At 32.0% G+C, this 24,189-nt stretch overlaps 1 protein-coding gene and 1 long non-coding RNA gene across 2 annotated transcripts; both read right to left on the reverse strand.

Moving 5' to 3' along the window:
- Positions 1-3,776: 3,776 nt before the first annotated feature.
- Positions 3,777-5,853, reverse strand: LOC127701710 (uncharacterized). Its single transcript, XR_007982130.1, has 2 exons — positions 5,653-5,853; positions 3,777-5,079 (listed from the first exon to the last, which is right to left on the reverse strand). It is a non-coding gene; the product is annotated as an uncharacterized LOC127701710 (long non-coding RNA).
- A 2,519-nt stretch (positions 5,854-8,372) lies between these two features.
- Positions 8,373-20,049, reverse strand: LOC127701708 (beta-1,3-glucan-binding protein-like). Its single transcript, XM_052205711.1, has 10 exons — positions 19,937-20,049; positions 19,053-19,240; positions 18,439-18,513; positions 17,243-17,303; positions 14,384-14,551; positions 13,593-13,670; positions 12,238-12,340; positions 11,662-11,733; positions 11,116-11,242; positions 8,373-8,700 (listed from the first exon to the last, which is right to left on the reverse strand). The coding sequence occupies exons 1-10, from the start codon at positions 19,971-19,973 to the stop codon at positions 8,491-8,493; spliced, it is 1,119 nt and encodes a 372-aa protein (XP_052061671.1). The 5' UTR covers positions 19,974-20,049; the 3' UTR covers positions 8,373-8,490.
- Positions 20,050-24,189: the final 4,140 nt, after the last annotated feature.

Below are 24,189 nucleotides of genomic sequence, written 5' to 3' on the forward strand. Positions count from 1 at the left end.
ATCTGTCTGAAAGATGTCTGTCTTCTCAAATTTTCACGATTTTAGGTATGTCACTTTAAATTCAAAACATTTTTTTTTGTTTCATGCAACTACATTCTTAGAAGAAATAAGGACAAGATGAAGGATTTAAAACAAAGAAAAGGCTTGTATATAGCCTAATACACTGGACAGGTTACACATAAATTTTGGTTTATGTCTCTGAAAGTAAAACTTTGTTTACAGAACTGTTACCATGCAGACATATTTATGAGTATACAGGTCCAACTCCAGCATCAAAGTCATTAAAATATCACTAAAACAAATAGTTATAATTAAATTTAATGTTATAACTGTGTTGGTATTATTCTGAGTTGTATAAATATTATTACATAGAAGTGCTATTTTTAAACAGCAAAAAGTTCAGGTTTTGGCAATTAGATGAGTAAAAAACAAAATACATGTAGGGCAGTGATTCCTATTTCCATACAAAAGGACTGATAATGTATCAATTTGATGACAGAAAATTGAAGCAGTTAAGATTTCATTCCAAATTCAAAGCTATAAAACATCTGGTAAATGTCAATTTATTTACATATGACATAATAATCCTCTATTGTTTTCATTACAAAACCTGTAAAAAGGAATAAAAACTTCGAAAAAAAGTAGTGATAAAACTCCTAAAAATACAAAAACTCATCAAAAGAAAAATACGAAATGGTCCATCAATCTAAGCAATACAGGGGAAGAAGAAAGAAATAAACAGCAAACAAACAAGAATTTCCTTACAATACCAAAGGCGAGGATATTACAAAAACTATAAGTGAAAACAGTTGATGGTTATTAAACCAAAGGATATAAATATATCATGGTTGAAAGATAGAAAAAGTGGTCAGATCAAGCTACAGATCAAATACTATATAAAAGATAAGTTGAAAAACAAATGAATTTATATGGGTTTTTTTTTCACAATATGTGTTTTTGAAAACATCAGTGGTTTTATATATTTCTAGAGACACAGTTTTAATGTTTTTTTTCTTTTGTTTACAAAATCGAAGAACTAAACCAAGTCACTTTAGTGTCAGATATCATATCATTTAGAACTAAATAAATTGTTGACATTTATACAGCGTCTGGTATTCTTTACACAGGGTTCACTTGGTTCAGTTGAGATAATGAAACTATTTCTGTTTAATCAAAAGTAATTGCTCTTTTCAGAAAAAAAAGGAAAAGATAAAATATGTATTTATTAATTCTATGTAATTTATTGAACTAACAACTACATTTTTTTTAACAACTAACAACTAATGACTAATAGCTAACAACTGCCGACTGCCTATATACCTATACCCAACTCTTTGGTGTATTTGACCACGCCACACAGGATTTGGATATTTTGGTTTGTGATCTGTAGAAGGTGTGTCGTGCAAAACCAACAACAATGAATAAACCAATGTGCAACTTTAGTATGGAAAAAATATTAGCTTGTGATTCCAGTCAAATATTATTGACTTTCATGTTGATGAAATATTAATTTGACGTTTTGTTTGAAAACTTTTGGGCAGAAAATTTCTTTCCAGACAAATTTCTGTGGAGCACAATTATTAAACAATTTTTTAGACATAAATGAGAAAACAAAAGGAAACACTACGTTGAACGGCGACCAGAACGTAAATGCTACGCTTAAATACTAACATGTTTAACTGACCATCATTTATAAAGAATAGCGGTAACCCATTGATCTTTCAATTCGAAATTTATTACGCATGTGAAATTAGGAACCATAGCTATTTAACCAGGCAAATGTTCTATGTGTAACTTATATAATACGGGTATACTTAAGCATTGCATATTAAGCTGTACATTCCTTTTATAAGTTCGGACAGAAACATTCTACAAGATATAGTAGATATACTTACCGTAGAAGATTTTGTTTGTTTCTTTAACCAGGATAATGACCAAATTGTAGTCGTCACTTGGAAGTATGAACCGCACCATGTAAACCTGAATGTTGATGTGTGGGAGCTGCTAGATGTGCCGCATAGCAGATTATATGCTTAAACTATATCCGGTCTTTAAATATGATCATTTGATCTGATGTTGTCATTGTATAAAAATTGGTGACGAAGAGACATAGAATTTTAAATACAAAAAAGTATCTAGAAAATGTCCGATAGGACCAAAAATCATACGAAAATCGACATCACATGTTGTCGAACGTAACGTGATGTTTCTTAGAGAAAAATTTATCAATGTAATTGTTGCACCAATGAGGCATTCAATCTTGCTTTGTGAATAGGAATATCTAATATCTAAATTCCTTTGTTCCATCATTAAATATGTTAAGTGTTTTCCCATCTTGTCATGTGATTATCAACTTTCATAATTCGGAATTTCCTTGGCGATAAGTGCAAACCAAAGAAATAATTAAATTTTTTATATTTCGTTTTACAGTTTCAACACTTTCCTGTCTGTCTGTCAGTCTGTCAGTCTGTCAATTATATCTTCAGTTTTCTAGTTACCTGCATTGTCCAATTTACTAAGTCCATGTGTTGTATATTATTTTCTTTTTTATGTTTGTTCTGGTAGAGTTACCGTTTTAAGTTAACTGTTTTCAAAAGTTTGAATTGTTCGAAATAATAGGGATTTTCTTCCCAATGCATAGTTTACCTCAGCTGTATTTGGTAAAAACCTTTCGGAAATTTGGGTCCTCAATGCTCTTCAACTTCTAACTTTATTTGACCTTTTAACTTTTTTTTATTCGAGCGTCACTGATGAATCTTTTTTAAGACGAAACGCCCATCTGGCGTTCAAATTATAAGCCTGGTATCCTTGATGAGTTTATTATAACTTTTTATGCTGCCATTTTGAACAAGGGCTAATATGCAAGTGGTGCACATGATACGAAACATTAGGTGGAAATGCCATGTATCAGTGCTGTGAAATTTCATACGATCTAGAATTAAAACAGGTAAAGATCTGTTTGTATAAAATGTCTACCTAGCGCCGTTGATCATTTGCTTGTTTTGAAAATATTTCTCTTGTGTTTTATTATCTAAGTGACCGAAATACTTTTGTCTGTAGCCAACGCTTACATCGTACTTATTCAGCTTTACCCGTGTCCCTAAACATGCTAAAGCATTATTGATAAATGATAAATAGTTAGTAATACATACTAGTCAGTAAAAGATTATACAGAGGAAAGCATTTTCCATGTATAACTTGATAAAAATTGGATACACTGTACCATGCTAAAACATTTACCAGTTGGTTAAATATTTTGTTGGTTTTTTTTATGAAAATCATTGATTTTAATCAAACACACGATTTTTTTTTATTCGCAACCTTATTGATATCAAAAAGCATTCTTCACCCAAAATTTCGAAAACCGGTTTCAGAACTTAAAACTTTTAACACAAACATGGTCTGATTAAAATTTTGAATACCTCCGAAAATACTTGAATCTAAATTAGAAATTAGAAATTTCGTGCTTATTTTTGTCCTAATTTTCCGCTTAATAAAATTGATCTCTGATTTCATGAACACGGTGTTTTCTTACATTCTAACTTGGTAAGATTTTCTTTATCATACATGTCATTTGCATATGCTTTGCAATTGAACATTTTTCATTTGTTAATTTAACAGTGTTTCCTATTGATCATATTTCGTTATAAATTTGAGTTCAAGCTTGTGTATCGTTGCTGTTGCTGACTAGTACAGTTAATGTTATTATATTTGATTATATATATATTGAAAAAGTTATAATGAATCCACACGAGTAATGAAGAAGGAAAAACATATAACGTTGGAAATGCAGTTATATATTCACAGTCATCTAAAAACAATAAAATAATATACATATATATATACATTTTGTTTTAACAATAACATATATTATCTATCTTTCTAGTTTTAGTTATTCACAATTATATTTTTATTTTTTTTACACATAATTTAATATATTTTTTCACAAGTCATTTTAAGAAACAACAACCTAGAAGTCAATATATTTCACGTCGTGCAGATGAACATATACACTGATTCGGGAAAACATTTATACTGAAGTGTCAATTATTCACAATTTATTTTGTTTTTGTTCACTCATAATTTAATATATTTTGTCACAAGCAATTCAGTGTTTTTTTCAAGAAGTAACACTGGAAAACTCGCCAGAGTTCCCGTCGTGAATATTCACAATCATTTTGTTTTCGCAGACTAGTGATACAGTTTATTTAGTCACAACTAATTCGGTGATTTAAGAAATACTAATAATACTGTAGAACTCACTACAATTCCCGTCGTGAAGATGGACATAGATACTGATTAAGGAAAACATTTGCACTTGCAGTTTTTGGTTTTTGAATATTCACAATTTATTTTGTTGTCCCTGACCAATGATATTTTATGTTTAGTCACAAATAATTCTGTGATTTAAGCAATAACACTTGAAAGTTCAATAGAGTTCCTGCAGTGAAGATGAACATAGGCACTGATTCAGGAATACATTTACAGTACAGTTTTCGGTTATTGAATATTCACATTTGGTTTTTTTTCCCTGACTAATGATATGATAAATTAAGACACAACTAGTTCGGTGATTTTAGAATTGACACTGGAGAACTCAGTACAGTTCCAGTCGTGAAGATGAACATAGACACTGATTCATGAAAACATTTACACTTGGGAATTGTGAGCACCGTCCATGAACATGAATCATTCAAAGTATTTTCCATTCTTATATTTCACTGGTTCTTATCATTTGAAGTCAAATTCGCGGAACATCTTTTTGGTATCTTGGATGGCTTGAGGTGTAGTTCTGGCTTGAAATTGTCCCTGTAAAACTGATGACATGATCGGCGAACCAACAGGTGCATCCTCAACACTACTTACGCTTGCTCGTCTATCCCGAGTGTCGCCGTCGATACTGGCTCGTCGATCATTACCAACACTGTCAACACTCGTTCTACGTCCAATAAACCAAGAACGCTTCTGTTTCTTTGGATCTTCTGGTAATTTGTTCATTTCCGGCGCATAATGCTTTTCTTTTACCAAAAAAGAAGCCCTCCATTCCTTATTATCCATGGCTTGCAATATAATGTAGTTCTTTAAAAAAAAAGATGTAACTATACATTACAAGTATAGAAGCTGCAATCTTATAAAACTAGATAAAGGTTTTATCCCGGCTCTCCCATCTTGGTGAGTTTTTTTTTTTTTTTTTTTGGTTTTTGTTTTTTTGTTGTTGTTTTTTTTTGGGGGGGTGGGGGGCGACTTTGAATGCTGATTTTTAAATATACCTTCACTTTGTTTTCTATACAAATGCATGCATTTCATTTCAGTATGTGGTTGTGATCATGCAACAACTATCTACTATTTGCATGTAGAAAACGACTTATTATAATTACTGACGAAAATGCAATATAAATAATAGTCAGGCAATGAAACAATTTTAACAATAGTTTTCAAGTTCATTTTCAGCTGCAGTAGGAACAACATTCTGATATTTCACGGCTTTAACTTATAACTTTAAAAATGTTTAAATAGAAACAAAAATAACATATTCAAAATATTTTTAAATCGTATTATTTCAAATATCTGATATACATGAAGCATTTCCAAATATATCTATGGTAACGTGCGAGTTTAAAAGAAAAATAAATTAAAAACTGACACGCTTACCGTTGTAAGATGCTATAGGATCCGCAACAAGATTACTTTGCGGCCAAATCAATAAACATCTCTTTTATATGAATAAACATTGGCTTTCTGCCAGCTACTACGGAGACAACCTTCGGTTTAAAATCGATCATATCTAGATCTCCAGATAAAACGGATGACAAAGTATACATAATACGAAAGCTATTTTTAAACATCTGCATATAAAGTAAGTCAATGAGGCAAGTTTAAAATTAGCTTCTTATTTCGTTCACCCATAAACTGTTTACTCTAATTTATTGTGAAAAGCAAATCAAAAATATACGATGAATAATTAATCAACATAATTAATCTTAATAACAGTATGTAAACAATGACCAATGTACAATCCCTTGCCATTTGTCTTAAAATAACTCTAAATTTAAATTTAAATATTTGACAGACTACATATTGAATAAAAACAGTACATTGATAATAAAATAATTCACGTGTCCTATTTTGTTTTTCTGTTGTGACCAAGGCCGTTGGATTTCTTGTTTGAATTATCTCACATTTTGTCATGTTGAGGCTCTACGATATGGGATTTGCCTTTGTTGAAGGCTTTACAGAGACCAATAGTTGTTTACATGCACGTCTTTTATTATGTGGATTTTTTCTCATTGGCAATCATACCACATTTTTCATTATTTCTATATTATATTTTTCTCAGGTACTGACACAGGAGTAACGAAGAAAAGGCAAACCAGATAAAGGAAAAGGAAAACAGAAACAGGAACTAGTATACAAATCAAATATCTATATATTGTATAAGGCTCCGAAAGTCAACAATAAAAAAATCGGATAATAAATTCTTTAACATTCAATATAGAATCTAGGTAGTGATCAATATTACTGTTTCAACGACAATGAAACACAACCATCTTTGCATCAGCCATTGGATGTGTTCAAACACAAATTATACCCATACATACAAGAGAACCTAACTAAGGTTATAACTCCCTACTGAAGGAAGCCAAGAAGTGGCAATACCTCACATGGCCCATAGATAGAAATCACATGAACTCATAGCGGGAAAAGACCACATGCGTCTTATAACTTGAGACTTGCTAGTCAGACCTTATTTGTCCTCCTGAAACCAGAATCCTTCTTCTAAGGCGTGTGAGAACACATAATGTATAACTAGCTAACAGATAATGTGTACATAGACTTGCTCTATTCAATTGGGACGATGTACACTTAGATATATAAAAATAAAGAATGCAATGTAAAATGAAGGTTGCAAACACCACTTATATGTTACTCCTCCAATGTAAATGCGTAAATTATTGATTCAGAACGGCAATTATACAAACATACGAGAAGGCCATCGTATGAACTTTATCTGCTAGTCCGAATTTCGTCTCAGTCGTCTTTTTATTGATTGTTTCATTTGTTGATTGCTCTGGTCCAAATTATGTAGATCGTAAGCACCCGATTGTTTCTATCATTGATAGCAACACGATGATCGTCAGGAAGGGATCAATGAGGACAGGTTTTTCGCAGTGTGTAGTACGAACAGCAGATTAAGGATGTATGAATACACGACTATGTTTTTTAGGGGCATTGATTCTGAGTAGGTAGGAAATCGAACTAAAATTGCTGTAATAAAAAAAGAGGAAAAATTTGAAAGATTTCAGTCAATCACCAAAGAGAGGCAAAAGATACCAAGGGGACTAATTGACAATGTCATGGTAAAAAACTAAAAAATATCGAAAGAAAATTAAACAACAGTTTACAAAGAGCAACATGAACAATAGACTCAGTAGCACGAATCCCACCAAATCCGGGGGTGATCTCAGGTGCTCAAGACGGGTAAGCAGATCCTGTTCGTCTTGGCGCTAATGTGAGTACAAACCCGGTGACAAGTCTATTTCGGAAAGGTCACATTCGAGGAATAGATGACGTCATTATGGTTACGACAATTGGAACATATACCCGTCCCCAAATGTTTCATTGAATATCATTTGATAGTTTTTCCCGGGGAGCGGCCAGTGTAAATAGATATTGATTTTTTAACATACCTTAAAGTTTGATATTTGTGTTATTCCCTTTTCATGTAAAATTATTCCGTTGATGGTAGTTTATGGATTTTCCTTCGGCAGTTAACATTTTCCGTCAATCCTTTTCTTGACATTAAATTGATATGACCTTAACTATTTCGGAACGAGGAAGGTTTGTATCTTTTCTCAATACCGGATTACTCTGTTGATGTTCAACTATTATTATAATCAGGATCTCTAAGCCGAACTTCTTGTGGTCTAACAACTTCTTTAGGATTGAAAATATTCGGTTTTAAATGTTGAATGTCTGTATGTATTGATATTTAAGTTTACACAAGGGTCGGTTCAAACAGGTTTCGCTATGAATATAGACAGAAAAGACACCATCCGACAAATTAAAGTATTTAAAGCCATATTTTAATAAATCCGTGTTGGCTATTTGGGTCTTCAGACCTTGCTGCCGTTAATGTTTTAACATCCTGGGTTTGAATCCCGTTGAGGGAACGATTAAAAGTAGCTTATTCAAAATTACAGCTCTCACATTGCTTGGTTAATCAAGGAGCTAGAAGAATATATATGAATATAAATGTATGATGTATAATAAGTTGACTTTTGCATTGAAAAAGTCTGATAGTATTGTTATTTATCTGCGTTTTTATTGTATTTTTCTTATCATTTTTGACTTAATATCAATATGACATAAACAAAAACATAGAAGTTTTATTTCAAATCGGTACACATACATTACAGTAACATAATAGCCTTAAACCAACATATGTGTTACATAATCATGCAAACCATTTTTGTTCAAATACAATATACTTTAAACTTTCTTCCAAATGCGAACAGAGTCGATTTTGAGTGCTGAATCATCTCCATGCCACGTTGGCATCCAGAGATTACGGGCATTCCAGAATTTTTCAGGTGACTTTGGGTCATGATTTGCCCACGGTTTATTGTAGCCAGCATTTTGTACACCATCAGGAAAGAATCCATTTGTTCCTCCAACTGCTGTATTCATTTGGAGGTAAAACTGTAAAACAGTTGTTAGGTTGTTAGTTAAAGTTTTAATAATTCATTTGAAGCAGTAATTACTTTATGCGATTATAATTTGATCAACAATATCAAATGTGTTCGTTTACGACTGGTTTCAGCATTATAACAAATATTATTATCTCCATCTTTACGAAAAAATCATAAATATCGAGAAAATCTTTTCTTCATGTAGAGGAACCATGAGTAGATAGACCTTGCTCTATACATGTCCCTCTAGTTTAAAGGAAACAATTCTGAACAAAACAAGACGAAAGGTTCCGAACTGTATTGAATGTTGAAGATGTTCGACTGAGAATTTCATGATGTTTTTACTGGTTTAGGAGGGGCTTTAATTGCAGTTGTGCTTTAATTAAAATACAAAGAAATAGCAAAGCACATAAATTCTTAGACAACAACAATAGTTCATCACTATCTAGAACTCTATAAAAAACAAGGGTTCTTTAAGACAATGAAGATTCTGTTAGATCGAGAAAAAAAACTTGAGTGCATTATGTCAATGAGATTCTGTTAGATCAAGAGCTCGACAAAACAAGGGTGGATTATGTCAATAAAGATTTTGTTAGTTCAATAACTCGGGGAGAAATAGGTGCATTATGACAATGAATTTCCGTTAGATCAAGAACTCGAAAAAACAAAGGTGCATTATGTCAAAGAATATTCTGTTAGTTAAAGAACTCGAAAAACATGGATGCATTATCACTCGTATCATGGACTCAATCGAAACAATCCTATGGGAACCATGTGATTATGTGATCGTATCTGAAGGTGGACGAAATAATCCCTGGGCAGCACAAAGCGCTTCACACAATAGAAGATGAGTTTTCTGAAAATTATTGAAGAAAGACTTCTCACTCGAATTATAAATATTTAATTAACATCACTCACCAGTAAAACTGTTCTTTGATAAAGGAAACACAAAAAAAATACAATTTGTAAAATTTCGAAATAGCTGCAAAGGACGATATTACCACAAGGAAGATATAACACACAATATGAGCAATCACAATGAAAATACATAAACGTTGACATATTCGACGTCATAATATACTGAAAACCAAACAATTGAAAAAAAGATGAAATAACAGCAAAATATGAGGAAGGCACTTAATCGTGAAACATGTTACTAATGAAAATGAAGCTATTGATTTATGGTAACTTTTGAGATACAAGCAAATTTAAATGATCAGAACAGGGACTTATTGCCTGCTACACATTGTTTCTGTAATTTTTTTTTCAAAAAGACTTAAGCTAACACATATAAATCTCCGAACTTTAGAAAACCATAAAGGAAACTTCAATCATATGTAACCCTTTTCTTTTTAATTTTCCTCTGTATGTTACTACCACTATATATAATTTAACCCTGACATTATAGTTAAGCTAGAAATATAACACATAATCTAAGTATATCTTTGTTTTGCCTGCTATCAATGTTCTTTTCTGTGTTAATCTCAGAGCCAAAAGTTGAGGCACACAAGTGGGATAAATACTTTGAGAGTTATAAATCGTAACCTATCCTAAAAGGTAAATCCAGAAAAGCGCTTTTTTAATAACGTGTTGTTTTCATTTATTTTACAGCACTGGGTAGATACCTCTGCTGGTGGACTATCAGTCCCCGAGGGTATCATCAGCTCAGTAGTCAGTACTTCGGTACTGGCATGATTTATAACAACCCTTTCTAAAATTGTCCGTTTATAAATTTAAAAATTATGAAGAAACTTAGGTTTCAACTCCCTCAGGCAAAGTTGACCTTGGATGGATTTGGCTATTGTTTTAGGCACTTTTTTGGTCATATAGCTCTTCAACTGTTTCGGTCCTTATACATTCTCGGCTTTCAAATATTTGGCTTTGAGCCTTCCTGATGAAGGTAAATCCAGAATTTATTTTACTAAACCAATTGCAATAAATCAAAAGTCAACTTGTCAAAAGGTGTTGCAACGTGGCCTTTGTAGTACTGGTTAAATTATAAACTAAGAATTCATAAAAAATTATTCGAAATAAATATTGGCCAAATCATTAATAAATGACACGGTCTGCAATGGTACCGATCTATAACTTATACATAGAAATTCTGTTAATTTGTACAATGCACATTTTTTATTAACCTTCATCAGAAACGCTTAGAGTTAGTAATGAAAATTAAAAATAGTCTGTGTAAACTTCCATGCTTTTTAAGTGCCAGTGTTCTTAATATTGGTTGTTGCTCTGACTGTAGATTGCAGTTTCAATATGTTATGGTGGGTTTTACGCTTTAATAAGCATATTAAACTTATGAGTTTGAATGTCTCTTAGGTATCTTTTGCCTCTCTTTTAAAATGTTAGATTTCATGGGACCATCTATCTCAAGGTTAAAATGGAGTAATGTCAAAATTAATATGAAAAAGTTATCTACTTCTCTGTCAAATGGTGCATCACGACCACCATTAGACCACAAGTTATTTCCAGAAAATCCTCCAAGTCCCCAATATCCATTGTGTGGTGTGTTTGCCGTTAGTACAGGTTCGTCATCCACAGACAGGCTGAAAATGTATAAATCTATAAAATAATGTCTATGAAACAGATATCTCAGCATGACAACACTGCAATAAGTGGCTAATAATTCAGCCTATGGCAAGTTTTCGCAGATATTACCAGGTTGTTGCCATGCATTTGGATGGTGGGATGAGGATATGTAATAAATGGTTTTGGTTTTTTGGGCTAGATTTATAAGGTAATAATATTTCCGAATATTGCTTTGCATATTGAAAGTTTTCGGCTACTAATATAACGGATAAGTAAGATGACGTATACGAATGGAAAAACCTTATTACAGTAAAACTGAGAAAGGAAATGGGGAATGTGTCAAAAAGACAACAACTCGACCAAAGCGCAGAACACAGCAGAAGGCCACCAATTACAGTGTATGTTATTTTATGTTAAAGTGATAGTATTTACTTACATGATGTGATCTTCATTCCAATCCATTGTGTACTTATGCATTTTTTCACCCCAATTTCCACTAGATAGATTTCTGCAATTAAAACACTATAAGATTATATGAAATGTGTCAGTGAAGCTGCATAGGATGACCAAGAAATCATCTCTCCCTTTTAAATCTCGTACATTTCTATGCCAATAGATAAAAGAATATGTGGTATGAGTGCCAATGAGACAACTCTCCATCCAAGTCACAATTTGTAAAAGTAAACCATCATAGGTCAAAGTACGGCCTTCAACACGGAGCCTGGGCTCACACCGAACAGCAAGCTATGAAGGGTCCAAAAATGACTAGTGTAAAACCATTCAAACAGGAAAACCAACAAGACTATAGCGTCACATAATGTCTAATGTTATGACTATTTAAATAAATATAAAACTTAAGTCTTATTCATACGTATCAAAACAAATCTTCGAGAAACTATCAGAACGGATTCTGACTAGGATTTATATATCCTGTCACCAGGTATCCACTGATCATGACTTTATAAAGCACAACTATCAGTCTATGTTTAATAAAAGACCGTTAACGAGTTACTTAGCAGCTGTAGTTTTCTGCCAAGGGTCTTGATCCCAGTGAGGTCCCCAGTGAAGAGTTGACATCATACGCTGTATTCCAATATCTCCAAATTGCCTGTTACCTTTAAAATATTCAAATAAGACCTTGGATGTTGATTGTATATTGTGCAATGCATCTGTACAAGAGCAATAAAAAATACTCTCATTAACCTATTTAAAGCAAAAAAAGTACGAACAGAGGGATATTCTTTGTTTATGTATTTTATGTAGGGTATGCGTCAAAAGTAGTTTATTTTTTAAGATATCTCAATGCCATAACTTAAATTGGACATTTCTTTTAAAAAAATGATTTTACACGTACCACCTTAAGTGGCAAAGTTGTCACAAGACGGTTTCAATTATTTATAAGACTTTTTGATTTTATAGTTACCTGTGCAAGAGTACAATTATGGCTTTCTAAGCTTGTGATTCTGAGAGTTCTTTATGAAAATGAATGCTAATCGGTAGGTTTCACTGGTTTAATCGTCTATATTCAGGTCTAACAACCAAAACATAAGTGGAGGGAAAACAGACAATGTAAAGATAAGGAAATTGCCAATGAGACAACGATCCAACACACTCCAAATGACGTGGATGTGGGCAACCCTAGGTCACTGTACAGTTTTCAACAAATAGCAAAACAAATACCGTATAGTTGTCTATTAAAGACCCCGACATGACAAAATGAGAAACAATTCAAACACCATTGTGAATAAAAAAAACGTTGAAAAGACAAATCCAGAACAAAACACTATGCAGAAAACTACATTTGTACTTATTGAACAATATTAACCCCATCCAACTCATGTGCGCAGGAAGAGTAAACAGTTCCTACGCTATTAGTTGCATGAGTAGTTGCTCATGGCAAGTCGGATTCGTTGATTGCACGATCGAAAATACTAGAATAATACTGTTGTTACAGAAAGTGGAACATACTAGTATCCACGATAAAGATGTTCCATAACGATCAACCAAATCATATTGGCGTCCGTAAAACATAAGAGGGGTTGACTTAAACTTTACCATTAAGAACCATTGGTTCAATAGGTTTGTAAGCAGCAACACTCTTGAAAGGAAATCGTGATAGAAGGCATAAACCGTGGAATATTGTATTACTTGGTAGTTATATGTCAAACGGTCCTAATTGGCAAATTCTAGATGTAAGCCATGATATGAATCAGACTTAACTCTGTCTTAAATCTCAATTTATTCGTATAAACGCCTTACCCCTGACGCTGACGACGATTTAATGTTGCTTTTCTTTCGTTATATTCTTCTGGCAACCAACGCAGTTTATCTACACATATTAAATTCCATAGAAATAATGATACTCACACCTCGTTTCCACCATATCTATTTCTCCAGACATTGGCCATCCTCCATAATGTTCTTCCTTTGGCATCAACCAAATAGCTGATATATAAAAATTGTTCGGTGAATAAATTTGATAAACAGTGCATATTTAGTACATTCAATATGCTAAAAAGAAAATAGAACTTCAACTTATTAGTATTTTAACAAGGTCAACGAACTATGATTGCACGCACAAATCTATCAAATACGAATGATTAAACGAAAATTTCATTAAAAAAGTGGTTCTAGTAGCCTTAATATTTATTTTCTTGAACCCAATTCTTGTAAGGCATGCCTATTGATTTTAAATAATCCAAACATCTTCCATGTGGTAGTCTATTTTAAAGAAATTACGCTTGGACCAAGTTGAAGGCGTTATAATTGTTTTGACTGGTGTGCTGACGGATATCCATTTTTTTTTTAAATAGAACATATTTTGAAAAAAATCATCTACAGAAATACTGCACGAATTCTTTACTTAGCATAGCTATATTATTATCAATTCAAGGCCTCCTTACTGCCAGCCAGTAGATAATAGATATGTAAAACGTTCATTTATTCTTGAATGTATATAAAGAATATACCTATACGTTTTATAAAATAGTTATAATAGATAAAAAATATACATCAGGTATAAACAAAAATAGCAAAATTACAGAGGATGTTGCTATGATTTCTCAAGGGGAAAATGTTTTACCTTTACAACATAAACAGTAAAAACATTGTTTTAACAAAAACTGAACCGAAACATATCAATCTATACATATTTTTACCTGGCCATATCCAATCTCCGATCGGCATCTGAGCCACAACTTCAACTCGTCCATATTTGAAACTAACTTTTGATATAACCTTTGAAGACATAATTGGTGGTATCATTGCATCTTTAGAGTTCCTAAGGCACCCATAAAATTCAGATTTGGTGCAAGATCCCCACTCTCCTACGAAAGAAATTCAGACAAGAAAAACAGATATGTTTATGAAAAGTGTTCAAATTTGATTTGCTTTTGATTGGTAGCTTATACTGTCTTAAAAAATATGTTGTAGCTTTAAAGTTAAAAGTATCCAAGAATTTGAACATTATGTATCGGATAGTCTATGAAATAGTAGGTACTATGAAATTTAGAGCAAGGGGCTTGCCCCGTGCACTTAATTTCATAGTATATACCTTTTCATAGACTATCCAATTTAGCACATATTTACAACTCAAGTAATCTTTTAATTGGTCTATTGAAAGTTTATTTTGGCTGACTACTTGTATCATAGGTGGAGTTCATTAACTAAGTTTTATGTTTTGTTAATTTACTCACTAGTATTATAGCTATCATATTTGTTCAATTTGTGACAGTGATTTACCAGATCATGATTTTATAATTGCATCAAACACGAATTGGAAAAATGGGGGTTTCTAAGTCAATTTTACATAAACATATGTGATTTTAAAAGGTCCTCGACTCCAGAATGAAAAGATAGTGGCTGCTAGTGTAAGAATGTGTATTAATATAAAGCGGTGTTTTACTACGTGTACTTCTTTACATGGTAAGATGACAAAATAAATTGACCAAAAACAGGCATATATTATAAACATTAAATAGCATTCGAAGCTTTACATGTGTTGAAAACATTTTTCAATTTCACAGTAAAACTAAAGCTATAATAAATTTGAAAAATATAGATATATGTGCGCGTAGATAGTCTAGAGGATAGGCATTAAAAAGCAACTACCAATAGATTTTTTTTATATTTCAAAGTAAAAATTCGTAAGGGTTCCGCGGAACCTAGTGTCTCGCCTACTTTTTCTGTTAATTGCAGGCTCAACAAAAATGAGGAAGTAAATCAATAAAAATATTCCACTTGATACTATCTTTTGATTGTAAGAAGCTTCTGTCCAAGTTTGGTAAAAATCAAGGATAGTTTATGAATCTAATAAATGTTTAAAAACTTTAACTGCAGACTGAATATAATGTTAACTGGGAGAAAACAAAATTTCCTTCTAGATACTAGCTTTTGGTCATAAACAAGCTTCTGTCCAAGTTTGGTACAAATCCAAAATAGTATAAGAAAGTTATTAAAATTTTAAAAACTTTAACCACAGAGTGAATGTGTTGTTTCTTGTCAGAAAATCTAAGTCCATTTAAAAGTAAAATACGGAAAAAATGGATTTATTTTTTTACAAAATTTCCTTCTAGATACTAGCTTTTGATCATAAACAAGCTTCTGTCCAAGTTTGGTACAAATCCAAAATAGTATAAGAAAGTTATTAAAATTTTAAAAACTTTAACCACAGAGTGAATGTGTTGTTTCCTGGCAGAAAATCTAAGTCCATTTAAAAGTAAAATAAGGAAAAAATGGATTTATTTTTTTACAAAATTTACTTCTGGATACTATCTTATGATCATAAACAAGCTTCTGTCCAAGTTTGGTACAAACCCAGGATAGTTTAAGAAAGTTATTAAAATTTTAAAAACTTTAACCACAGAGTGAATGTCATATTTCCTGGCAGAAAAACTAAGTCCATTTATAAGTAAAATACGGAAAAAATGGAATTTTATTTTTACAAAATTTACTTCTGGATACTATCTTGTGATCATAAACAAGCTTCTGTCTAAGTTTGGTAGAAATCCAGGATAGTTTAAGAAAGTTATTAAAATTTCAAAAACTTTAACCACAGAGTGAATATTTGTGGACGCCGCCGACGACAACGACGACGACGACGACGACGCCGACGCCGACGGAATGTAGGATCGCTATGTCTCGCTTTTTCGACTAAAGTCGAAGGCTCGACAAAAACTAAAAGCTTTATCAGAATATAGATATAGGTGGCATATTCCCTTTAGACATTATCACGGTTTATAAAATAAAATTCATAATGAAATGGATCAAGTTCCTTACGAAAGTTAAAAAAATCATTATTAAGTTGCCTTAATGTTCAATCACAAGGTTTCATAGTACACACTTTTTTGTATACAAAGTATTTGCATGGTTGATAGATTACCACCATTATAAGATAGCAATGTACTCTAATCAAGGTATATTCAGGGTCATATTTGTTATTCTTTATGTAAATGATAGAATCTTGCAAGTGTTAAAAAAACATGTTTTAAAACCAAAGATTTTAAAAGCAGGATACATAAAATTCAATGTGAAAACTAATTACAAGCATTTTTTTTTTAATTTTGGACACAAGTTATTCCAAAATAGCCAGTCGCAATTTTTTGTCTTCAATATATTGATTATGATACAATGAAGTCTTACCCTTGTGGTAATTCATGCAAAGTTACTTAGTACACGGAAAAAGTATGTACGATGAAAATTAGAAGGCAAATTCAAGCAATTTGATTGGACGAGAAGTTGTAAGTATGTGCTAAATAACAATCAATTATACTATTCAAAAACAATTAGGCTTTATATTCATGCCAGTCTACTTCTATTCTACTTTGTTTAAATATAGGCTACTTAAAACACAAATTTTTGAATCTATTTATTAAAACGTTGACATTTCTATTAAAGGACGATTCACTTCTGGTTTCTCTCTTTCTTCTTTTTACTTACATATTACTTTTTTATTTATTTTCTCTTCTTTACTTTTGTGTTAATTTTCCATTTTATTCCTTTCACTATGTATGACTTACTTCTAACGTCAAGGACTCCATGATGAAGGAAATTCTCGCCAAATTTCTCTGCTGTTGTTGTCTTAAATTATAAAAAACAGATATATACTATTCACGTTATTCTAAGTAAACAAAAACGGGTTAAAATGTTTATAATTTATTTTAAATCAGATTGATTGGTTGATTAATTGTTGTTGGTTATAGTAAATACCACTTTCAGCACTCTTGATTATATCATATCATAAATTAATAAGTTTCTCGTTTAATATTCAGTGGCTTGTTGTTTGATATTCAGATCTTCGAAATGATTGAGAACAGCAGCAAAAAGAACATACCAAATGGACAATAAAAATACAAAGGTCAAAGGGAAACCGACAAAACAATGGCACAAATCTGAAAAATAACAAAAAGACAAAATAGTCTACAAAACACTACATAGAAAACTAAGGACTGAGCAACACGCCCCACAAAAACCAGAGATGATCTCAGGTGCTCCGAAATGGTAAGCAGATCCTGCTCCACATGTGGCACTGTCGTGTTTCTCATGGTAAGTGCAAGTTTAACAACAGAGGAGAGGGAGATCCGATATAAGATGAACCAACATCATACATCAACAGAAAATATATACACCACCAGAACTCGATTATCACCAATTGTGCACTATCCATCTTAAAATGACTAAATAGTCTTGTAGTAGGGTGCACATCTTGAATGCGCGACCCGTCTGAGAGACTTTGCCGTACAATAGAATGAAAATCGACTCGTGTTGCTTTCCCGCCAAGCATCTGACATTTAAATGTAAATGAGCCCAGAGTACGAAAAATAAGTCCGGATTGGGTCATATGTCTTCATGTGGACTATTACTTTGTGAAGTAGCATTTTAAAAATCTTGCTTAGAGAACAGTCTGTTACAAGCATATCATTATAACATGTTCTCGTTCTAAATACTTGAAGTATAGTTAAAATATTATTTTTTAGGCTTTACACACAGCCGTCCTATATTATCTCTCGCAAAATTTAATGCCGTCAATTGAAGCTAAATATTTGCTTATAAAGGGTTCATTTTTGTTTTGTTAAATGTATTACAATCAAAATTATGGAAACATTAAAGCAATGAATGGAACCTGCTTGGTAAATTTAACCAATAAGATGCTCTTGATGACGTCACACAAGATATGAGTTTGAACTCTATAATTCTATACACATTTTCTACCTACCGGTTTAAGATAAAGAACACCATCTCTAACAAATGTGTTCGTTGTTTCCGGAGAATAAATTTGAAATTCCCAGTTCTGGAAAGTAAAGAAAACAACTATTTTTCACAAAGAAAACCGAATTTTCTTCAAGGCGTTTGTTATAAAAAAAAGACAGAAAATATGTTCTCAACATTAATTCTTATGTTGCAACAAACATATTCTCTTAATAAACGGCGTCATGTATTGTCAAACCTATACATATCACTAGTAAATATAGCTTTTGAACTCACATACACGTTTTGATCTGGAATAATCTGCAAAATGTGGACAAGAAAATATTGAGTATCGGCCACTCTTTAAGTCATGCAGTTATTCAAGCATTTCGCTTGCAAATTTAAAAAAAAAGTGAACTGAACATTTATAAGTTCAAAAAGTTTATATCAATTATTTATTTATTTATATTCATAGATAATGTTTTTCTAAATGTATTTTAATATAAAAATCGAATATCAATATGGCAAAATTAATAATCACGATTTTTGTAAACATATTATCATATAACTTTGATAAAAAGAACTTTTGACAGTGAGGGCCATCTGAGTAAAGAAGCAAATACAAAATAGTTAACACCGTACCCCACCACCAAAAGCTGAGATTTCATTCGTCCATTTGCTTTTGTCAAAACCATTATCGAAAGTATCTTCAAATATAAGCTGCAGTCCTCCTGGTATTGGTGGCTTGGATGTTAGCCCTGTTGAATTAGTGAAACTCTCAAAAGTAGTGTGCCCAGATCCTGCGCTACTTGTGACAGAGCTTCCGCTTCCTGCATGTAAAAAAAATAATTTATTGCATTACTTTAATAAAGATGGCTGCTAAGATTTTGAAGATTTGACTGGAGTTTACAAAATAGAGAATAATACTCAGAAAAAAAGAAATGAGAATTATGTGGTGCTTAAATATATAGAATCGGGAACAATGGGGTGCTTACAAAAATGGACAAAAAATAAAGAATAGAGAAAAATGGCCTAAAGAATTCTAGAATTTAGAAATATACATGATGGCAAACCCTTATTAATAACTGTTTGAAGTTTATTTAAACTGCATTATTTTTATATTATGTTAATTCTGTTATTTTAACAACCAATTGTTGTTAACCTTTTTGTGTAAACCGTTTATTCTCCAAATATTTCATATTTCTTATTTCTGTATTTTTCCAAATTTTTTGTCAAAGATGTATAAATCTAGCTTTGTCCAGCAATACCTTAATATGCAACATTTAGTAGCTATGGTTAAACTTACCAAAAAGCTAGGACATATCCGTCTTGACTTGTCCCATGCCACTGGTTAAACTTATCCAAAAGGTAGGACATAACCCTCATAAATCGTCCTATGCCATTGGTTAAACTTACCGAAAAGGTAGGACATATCCGTCTTGACTTGTCCCATACCACTGGTTAAACTTATCCAAAAGATAGGACATAACCCTCATAAATCGTCCTATGCCATTGGTTAAACTTACCGAAAAGGTAGGACATATCCGTCTTGACTTGTCCCATGCCATTGATTTTGTAATATAACCAGTAGTACACAATGTCGCCTGAATGAACCTGGACCCCTGTGTTCCTGTGGTGCCAATATCCGTCAGCTTTAAACGATAAACATAAACTGGTTGCTGTCGTCGACTGACATTTTATTTTAAATCTTAAATTCTGCTATAATGACAAGACATTTTCACTAAATTTATAAACATTTAATTATTTACATGTATTAGTATACTGACCAAAATCAGGAAATCGCCGAAAGAAGGTTGATCAAGATGCATTTTAAGATAGAAAAGATGATTTCGAATTCTAAATGATAAAATTTTGATAGAACTCGATCATTCAATAACAGTTTAAATACATCTCAGTCAACACAATATTTCAAAACCTGTGTTTCTTATTCTCATGTTTTTGGTAAATCTCTCTTCATGGCACGACTTTATTGGTGTTTATAAAGTTGTCAACCGACGATCATACCAGGAACGAGTGTCCGCTTATTTTGTCCCTGGTATTTGCTCACAGATGTTAAAGGAAGGTCTGGATGGGGTTTTTAGAATAGGGAATAATGTGCAAACAAAGGATACACAAAAAATATAAAGAATAGAGAATAATTTGCAAAAAATAAACAATGGAGAAAAATGGTCGAAAAAATAAAGAATACAGAAATGAAGACCACTCTCCCTACCCCCTCCCCCTCCAAATGATCCTAAATCCAGACCCACTAAATGTTTTCATAGGTTCTTTTACTTCTAAGTTTCTAGTTAGTTCTTGTTGACTTTCTTTTATGTTTACTTTCTTTGTGGAACCATCTAACCATTGCGTTTCAGATGAGTCGGTTTTGGTCTCATTTAATAAAATCGTACTGTAACATGAAATACTTACCAGACTTGTGGACTATTTCATAATTTAAAGCGCCTGCTCCTTGCGCTCCAGACAAAGGTTGATTTACACTGTAATGAATGCCGACTTCTTGTAGGCCCGATACATCTGAAATCATTCAACAAAATAACAAAAGTAAAATAATAATTATGTTCACATGAGTTTCACTTAACAGTTCATTGATTGTCAAAGGAAAGATTCAGTCGAATTTTAACATATAACTTGTACTAGAAAACTATCGTAAAACAGAAGGAACCATTACAAGAAAAGCATATACACTGTAAGACATAGAATAACTTGAGAATTAAAATATGCAACTATACAAAAAGACAACACTTCATCCAAGTAAAAGACTAAAGTTGCTACGTGCAATGAAAAAATGAAGAAAAAAAATGAAAAGATAACAGAACCTGTTGGTTTATAACATCAGAATAATCTATAAGTATTATTCATTATTATTATACAGTATTTATAACAGCGCATTATATAATATTAAAATTACCCTAAGCGCTTTACAACATATATCAATTCACATATATAAGTATTTACAAAAGCATATAAAAAACAATCATAAACAATAAAAAAAACAAAAACAAAAACAAAAACAAAAACCGATCACTAATAGAAAAAAAAGAGATGTTATAAAATCCTAAATAACTGATTTCATATATGTACTGTCGTGTGAGAATATATCAAAGTCAATGTCATGCCAATGTAATCCCAAAAATCAGTAGAATGAAGAAATAAAATAAGACGCGCAAACACATATCATCTGAGTAAAATTATGTGAAAGTTTCACGATATCCTGTCAATCGGTTCAGCAGTACTTTGCCGCAATACAAAACAGAGGGACAGATTGACTAACGGTTGGAAGGATGAACGATATATATACCACCCGCTCTAGGAACAATAATAAGGAGATATGGTATGATTAACAATGAGACAACTCTCCGCAAGAGTTCGTACTAGTAAATTTTCGATGAGTTTTGACCCCGAGTTTTGTAACCTTGAACCGTCTCTGTAAATAGTAAATAGTTATCTGCCAAAATTTGTACAATTTACCTGGAATTCTAAACTCTATCCCTGGTGACAGTAGCTGTATTTTTGCCTCGGGTAAATCATTAACCAAGAAACTGTAGGCAAAACTCACAAGAAAAGTCCCAAGTACAACAACAGTATTACAAATCATTGGTGTGTATATAAGGCTGTCAATATATATAGAACAGTTATATGTATATCAAATATGTACTAACATGCTAACCTATTTTATTATCTTTAATGGTACACGAACACTGGGGAATATTTCTATCTATAGTATAAAGATATGCAGAGAAAAAGTTTAAAGGTAGTACAGAAGATAGTATATTGCACATTCTAGCTTCTATTGTCTAATATAACTCCTTCGCAAATCATGCAATCTTCGTCTATATCTTTTATAGCAGATCAAATGGTGGAGAGATGCATAGATGAAAGGGTGATAAGCTTGCCTATCATTTTAAAAATCGGTTCTCTTAACTTTGATAAAATAAAAACAACAAACAACAAACAACAAAAACTGAACAGCAATATCACGATATAATTGAGAAATAGTCAGTTTTTTTTATGGTAATTTTATGTATAAAGCAAAAAACGTTCAAGAATTGTTGTTTATAGTTTGTTTGGCGCTATAGACTTATTGAAAATGTTTATAATTATGCTGTTGGTTGTTCTGGCACCATTGGTTCTTGCATTTTTATGATGGATGTCGATTCGCTCTTAAAAATTTGAAACACGAATAAATATTGTGTTTATTTCCTGTTCTGTATCGAAATCCGAAGCACAAAAGATGGGGTATGATAAGAGTCAATTTAGTAAAATTCTTCAATCTTTTTAAAATCATGTATTTTCTATTGTTAAATGAATATCGTGATATAATCTGGACATTTCAGTTCAGAACATGTCAACTGTAATATGACTAGGACTTCATAAACATGTTGAAATTGACGTATTTTGACTAAAATTGCCATTTTATATTTATTTTTTGGTAAAATATTTATGAAGCAAAGCTTTCCTCGAATGCTATTTTGCTTGCAATATAAACATATCTCCATATGGCATCTTGAAGCAAATTATCATTTGGGGTAAGGTCTTGGCTCATATATAAATATTTAGGACATGATCGCAACATCAGCCTATTTTTACTGTTTTTTGCATATTTGCATTAATGTAAGATATTTGAAGCTCTGACAAAAATAAGTAAGACGCAATCCAATTGAAGCTTTAACACAAAAAAAGTAAGGCACAATTAAAATAATATCATGTTTGATGGGTTTATATTTTATAATACTTCTGGATTTTCGAAATCAAGGAGTAATGTGTCCTTATTCTACCTTCTCATTAACTAAAGGCGTTGCGCAATATCATGTATTTTCTGCTCTTTCATTGACATTGCTGTATGAAATCTACTTGAAAGTACAGCTGCCGATATTAGAGTGTAAGTTTGCATGTTTTCAATTTCATCAGTTCTTTGAATGCTTTTAGTAACTGACTATTCTTGTAAAGTTTTAGTTATAAGCCAGGTACTTTTGATGACATTTTACTTGCACCAGCCTGTTCTTTTTTAAATATGCATTAGAGAGGGAAAAAAGAATATTAGATGTTTTTTTTTTTTTTGCTAAACCGACTTTATTGCAGTTTCCTCTTTGTAAAATAAGTGGTTTTAAATCTTAATACGAATAAGTGTACCTTCTTTGGCCTGTTTTACTGATTGTGGTTGACTTTTATGTTAAAGTCTTTAAAATCAATGTCTTAGTACAGAAACTAAGCATCATCAATACTATGTGAAAATTAGGTTAAGGTCAGATGAACCTTACAACCAGTCAATACACAAAATATATTTTATTATATCTGAAAAACGGACCGTACCATGAAAACTTTACGTTTCCTCTTTGTAAAATAAGTGGTTTTAAATCTTAATACGAATAAGTGTACCTTCTTTGGCCTGTTTTACTGATTGTGGTTGACTTTTATGTTAAAGTCTTTAAAATCAATGTCTTAGTACAGAAACTAAGCATCATCAATACTATGTGAAAATTAGGTTAAGGTCAGATGAACCTTACAACCAGTCAATGCATAAAATATATTTGATTTATAATATCTGAAAAACGGACCGTACCCAGAAAACTTTACGTTGACCTATAAACCATGAAAATGAGGCCAAGGTCAGATGAACCCTGTCAGACGGACATATACTGTAACACTTTACAATAATTTCAAACAAATACAGTTGACCTACTTGTATTTCTCGTAGAGTCTGAGAAAACTAAACTTTGATCACTGATCCATGAAATGAGGTCAATGTCAGGTGAACCTT

Source organism: Mytilus californianus, unplaced genomic scaffold, assembly GCF_021869535.1.
Source record: "Mytilus californianus isolate M0D057914Y unplaced genomic scaffold, xbMytCali1.0.p SCAF_5, whole genome shotgun sequence".
Lineage (NCBI taxonomy): Eukaryota > Metazoa > Mollusca > Bivalvia > Mytilida > Mytilidae > Mytilus > Mytilus californianus.